The sequence below is a fragment of the Olea europaea genome, unplaced genomic scaffold, assembly GCF_002742605.1.
Source record: "Olea europaea var. sylvestris unplaced genomic scaffold, O_europaea_v1 scaffold1372, whole genome shotgun sequence".
NCBI lineage: Eukaryota > Viridiplantae > Streptophyta > Magnoliopsida > Lamiales > Oleaceae > Olea > Olea europaea.
In genome coordinates this window covers 356,918-362,847 of record NW_019231229.1, presented here as the reverse complement: position 1 = coordinate 362,847, position 5,930 = coordinate 356,918, and the positions used below count along the sequence as shown (strand labels likewise).

The following is a 5,930-nucleotide window of genomic DNA, read 5'->3' as shown; positions in this document are numbered from 1 at the left end:
ATATTTGCCTTTATTAACAACGAACGGTGGCTTTAAAAATCCAATTTACAATAACGGAATGGAGAAAATTAAGCAACTAATAACTAGCTAACTCTTACGATACAAAGTCTTAGGAGTGGATTTGCTAAAACAAGGGAAGATTGGCCAAAACAGGGAAAATGGGGCCAATTTATTATAACTGAAATTGAAAGTGAAAGTGCTGCATCTGATAACCATGATCTTGCCACATCTGCAAATGCGTGTCTCAATTCTGCCAATTCTGCCAGCTATCTGATCATGTTACCTGGGGCTGCCACGTAATGCATCAATTGCCTCCCTCTCCAGAACTTAACTCCGGCAAGTTTTTCTGAAGATAGGAGTGCAAAATTTCTGGCTGAAGGCGCAAGATTTCATCTGCTTGGAGCCACACAGCATCTGAAGGTGGCTTATTGGCTCACTGGACAAGGAATTTGTGGTAACCTCCTCGATGAGTGGAAACAAACTGATGGTCGAGAATGGCAGATATTTTTTCCATAGGAGTGGAAATAGGGGGAAGATGGATTGGGACTTCAGTTGGCTGCTCAATGTGCTCAGTATCCGTAGGGAAGGCAGTGAGATCTTCAATATTGAAGACGGGGCTGATGTTGAAATCAGAAGGGAGTTCAACAACATATGCATTAGAACCAAGACGCTTCAAGATCTTGTATGGATCTGCCCGTAGTGCATGTAATTTGCTGTAGCTACTAGGGTAGAATCGCCTGGGGCGTAGGCGAATGAAGACCTGGTCACCTACTACAAAATGTTTCTCTTTGCATCGTAAATTAGCATGTTGAGCATATAAATCGGTCTGCAAAGCAATTTTCTGCTGCACTTCTTTATGCAAGGTTGTCATGTAGCGAGAGAAATCAAGGCCTGCTTCACTGATACGCTGTGGTAGAGGCAAGGGGCTGATGTCCAGTAGTGTCTTTGGGTTATCCCCATAAACAAGCTGAAAAGGTGTGCTTCCAGTAGTCCTATTAATAGAATTGTTGTAGGCAAATTTTGCCTGAGGTAGAATGAGATCCCAGCTGGTGGAATGGTCTTGAACAAGACAGTAGAGGAGGTTGTCGAGGCTACGGTTGACAACCTCTGTTTGCCCATCAGTTTGTGGGTGAAACGAGCTAGAGAAGGATAGTTTAGTGCCCAATTTTGCCCACAAGGTCTTCCAAAAGTAGCTAATAAACTTGACATCACGGTCGGACACAATGGAGGCAGGTATGCCATGCAACCGAATGATCTCTTTGAGGAATAATGCTGCTACATGGGAGGCATCATAGGTTTTCTGGCAAGGCAAGAAGTGAGCCATTTTGGAGAAGCGGTCCACGACAACCATTATTAAGTCATGATGTCTCTGGGTTCTAGGGAGACCCAAAACAAAATCCATACTCAAGTCCACCCAAGGGCGATGGAGAATTGGCAAAGGTGTATAGAGTCCCGTGTTCTACTTCGTCCCTTTATTTACCTAACATGTGCGGCATTGAGCAACAATTTTGTGGACATCACGTCTTAGTCGTGGCCAGTAAAATCGATCTGAAGTTAAAGCAAGTGTTTTATCAAAGCCAAAATGCCCAGCTAAGCCGCCACTATGGAGTTCGTTGATGATGAATGCTCTCATTGATCCTACTGGAACACAGATGGGGGAATCTTTAGTCAAAAATCCATCCTTAATTGCATATGTGGACATAGAAGGAGGTGGGTTTTGTTGCAGCTCTGACCAGATAGTTCTGAAGTCTGGGTCCGTTGAGTAGAGCTCCTTTAGGGCTGCAAAACCAGAAATATTAACCGAAAAAATAGTCAGGAGGTTGGGCCTTTGGCTGAGGGCATCAGCTACTCTATTTTCCATTCCTGCCTTATGCTTGATGGTGAATGTGAACTGTTGTAGGTAGTCAAACCACCTGGCGTGCCTTGCATTCAACTGGCTTTATGAGTTGATATGTTTCAAAGAGTCATGGTCAGTAAAGAGAACGAACTCACGATGAAGGAGGTAAGGCCGCCAATGCTTCAAAGTCTGGATGAGGGCATAAAATTCCATGTCATAAGTTGAATAGCGTTGCCTGCATTCATTAAGCTTTTCACTAAAAAAAGCAATAGGATGTCCCTCCTAGCTTAAAACTCTTCCAATGCCAATGTGTGAAGCATCATAGGCAACTTCGAAAATTTTCGTGAAGTCTGGAAGCCGCAAAATTGGTGCAGTGGCCATGCGTTCTTTGATTTTTTTAAATGCACGGGCTGCCGCAGGGGTCCAGTTAAATTTTTTTTCCTTCAAGCACTCGGTAATGGGTGCCATAATTGTGCTAAATCCATGTATGAACCTTCGATAGAAGGTAGCCAGACCATGGAAACTGCGAACGTCAAAAAAAGAATGAGGTACTGGCCAATTAAGAATGGACTTCACTTTGGATGGATATGCTTCTACCCCCCTGTGGGATACAATAAAACCCAGAAAATTAGCACTAGTTTTTATGAAAGAACACTTATTTCTGTTGACCAAAAGTTGTTCTCGACATAGGGTGTCCATGACTTGTTGAATGTGATTGAGATGGTCTAATTTGGAACGGCTGAAAATTAAGATATCATCGAAGTAGACTACGACGAATTTTCCTAAGAATGGCTTCAGTGCCTAGGTCATAACACGCATGAAGGTGCTGGGGGCATTGGTTAGCCCGAAGGGCATCACAAGCCACTCATAAAGTCCTTCTTTAGTCTTGAACGCAGTTTTCCATTTGTCCCCAGGCCTTATACGAATTTGATGATAACCGCTTTGCAAATTGAGCTTTGTGAATAGTGCAGCTCCCCTAGCTGATCCAACATATCATCGAGGCAAAGAATGGGAAAGCGGTATTTGACAGTGATTTTATTAACCGCCCTACTGTCAATACACAATCTCCAGCTTCCATCTCTTTTGGGTGTAAGTAGGGCTGGTACCGCATAGGGACTGAGGCTTTTCCTGATAAAACCCCAATCGAGAAGTTCTTGCACTTGTCTCTGTAATTCTGCATGGTATGTTGGACTCATGCGGTAGTGAGGGAGGTTGGGTAGTGTTGAACTTGGAACCAAGTCTATGGTGTGCTGAATGTCCCTCATAGGTGGGAGCTGATGGGGGCTTCTGGCATTAAATCAGAAAATTCTTCAAGGAGTTGGCCCAATTCATGTGAGATTTTGCCGTCAGTTTCTTTGGTGGCCCATCCCAGAACTAAGAAGATAAGAGGTCCAGTCTTTGCAACCTTGGTGAACTCTCTAAGAGTTAGTAATGTGCTGGACTCCTTAGGTGACTCAAACTCCACGATGGGTAAGGGCTCAAGTATAAGTCGCCTGTTTTGGAAAATAAAGGAATAGGTGTTATGAAAACCATCATAGCTCACCTTTCGATCATAGAGCCATGGCCGTCCCAAGAGTAGGTGACAAACCGTCATTGGCAGGACATCACACCAAACCTCGTCAGAATAGTGCTTTCCCAAGGAGAACTTGATGAGGCAACGATTCTTTACTAATACTGAATTGACGTCATTAATCCATCCAACCCGATATGGGGTGGGATGTAATTCCTGTTGCAATCCCAACTTGTCCACTAAATCTTTAGAGACAACATTCATGCCACTCCCATTATCAATGATAACATTAAGCGCGTGACCATCGTGCTCCAATCTGGTGTGGAATATGGTTGTTCTCTTCCATTCATTGTTCCCCTGATTTGGTTTGCTACCAGTTAATACCCGCTGAACGACACAAAGAGGAAGTTCAGTAGCGGTCAATCTCTCTTCCTCAGGTTCAGTTTCCTCTGGTTTAGGTTCTATTTCATGGCTCTTTCCTGCTCTCACATCGTCGTCAAATACCAAGTCCTTCTCATAGATGTAGGCAACTCGCCGATCCTTTGTAGGGCAAACAACTGCAAAATGCCCAAAACCTTTGCATTTGTAACATTGTGGGCCATCTCCAGCTATCTTTGCCTTTCCTCTCCCATCTCCAGATTTTGTTTGGTCATATGCATGCTTCTGGGCAGGTATATTTGTAGTGTGGGGAGTCCCTGCAGCTGTGTATTGGAAGTGATGAGTATTGCCTACAGTCGGTTGCCTCTCGAGCTGCAACGCCAATTGGTATGCCTCTTCAACGCTATAGACTCGAGCGGTTAGCATATCCTTCCGAAACTCAACTTTGAGGCCAGTCAAATATCAAGCCAGTGTTTGGGCCTCCGTTTCAACAACCTTACTTCTCACTGACAGCTCATGGAATCATTCTGTATACTGATCCACCGTGACTTTTTTTTCCTGGTTCCATTGTAGCAAATCCTCGTACATTAATTGTTCATAATTAACAGGAAGATATTTGGTTTCTAACCTTTCTTTCATCTCTGCCCAATCTAAAATTGGGGGCTGATTGGTTCGTTGAAGTTGCTCTTCAATGCTACTCCACCATGCTCGAGCTGGACCTTTGAGTTTGAGTTTGGCGAACCGTACTATCGATCTTCAGGTACAGAAAACCAATCAAAATAGTCTTCCAATGCAGTGATCCAATCATGGAAGGCATCTGGATTTAGTCTCCCCATGAAATCAGACACCTCTACCTTCATTCTCTTAGTTAACTCATCCATGGGATCTTAGTGTGGAATAGGCCTGTGCGGCTGTCCAGGTGCAACTTGGTGGGTCTACCTTGGAACCCCGCCCATTGGCACTTCCCATTCATCATTACTGTCTCCCACCTCTTCCCTCCTTAGACGACCCCGAAATTCGCCTCGTGTCCCTCTCACGCCATCACTACTGCTACGGCCTTCAATGGAGTCCAGTCAGTGCATGACAACACCCAATGTCTGAGACAATTGATCAAGCTGCTGCTGAAAATTGGCTGGAGGTTGAGTGGGTTGTGTGTTTGGATTGGTGGGTGGTTCAGAAGGAATAGGGTTATGGGATGCTTGTTCCATTGAATTGTAGGACCTCCCGGTTCTGGTCTCAGGCATAGGGAAGTGATTCAGAATGGAACTTGCTCTGATACCAAAATAATGTATATCTTGAACTGAGGCACAGAAATGGACAGAAAACAATTGCTCACTGAATTAAGGAACTCTCTTCCTAATTGGAATCTCTCCAAGACAATGATTTGGGTTTTCAAAAAAATCAATATCTGCCTTTATTAATGGTGGCTTTAAAAAGCCAATTTACAATAACGGAATGGAGAAAATTAAGCAACTAATTACTAGCTAACTCCCACGATACAAAGTCTTAGGAGTGGATTTGCTAAAAAAAGGGAAGATTAGCCAAAACAGGGGAAATGGGGCCAATTTATTATAAATGAATTTGAAAGTGAAAGTGGTGCATCTGATATCCATGATCTTGACACATCTGCAAATACGTGTCTCAATTCTGCCAATTCTACCAGCTATCTGATCATGTTACCTGGGGCTGCCACGTATTGCATCACAACTGCTCGTAATGGCTGCCATTGGAGGGTGGGGATTGGAGTAGGAGGGTTTTAAAGTTGCAAATGAGAAGAAGAAATGAAGAATTTGGGGTGAAGGATTTAGGAGGGTTTTGGAAACGATAAAATAGAACAATAAAGTTTTGGGGGGAAGAAGAAGAAGTGGGGTGGGGTGAGAAATAAAAATTTTAAAAGTTTGGAATCGTAGATGATACATAAAATATATGGGTATAATTTTGCAAAAGAGTAAAAAATTCGGATACTAAAATTGTAATTATTTTTTTTTTTAATTTCGACATTTTTTACTGTTTTTAATGGCATGGAATTTTTTGCACAAAATGTTACGATAAAGGGGTATATCGAACCTTTTTAGGGAATTTTCTGTTGTCCTAACACCAAGAAACGTTTGACCTTGTAATCTTATTAATTCCAGCTATACTCCCACAACCCAAATCCCCCGTCAATCTTGTTTTCTCTTGGCCGCGCGTGTTCCACTCGCTGTC

At 43.2% G+C, this 5,930-nt stretch overlaps 1 protein-coding gene across 1 annotated transcript; it reads right to left on the bottom strand.

Annotated features, from left to right (window-relative positions):
• Positions 1-1,480: 1,480 nt before the first annotated feature.
• On the bottom strand, positions 1,481-3,017 carry LOC111375386. The gene is made up of 3 exons (XM_022998204.1): positions 2,881-3,017; positions 2,132-2,438; positions 1,481-1,933 (listed from the first exon to the last, which is right to left on the bottom strand). The coding sequence occupies exons 1-3, from the start codon at positions 3,015-3,017 to the stop codon at positions 1,481-1,483; spliced, it is 897 nt and encodes a 298-aa protein (XP_022853972.1).
• Positions 3,018-5,930: the final 2,913 nt, after the last annotated feature.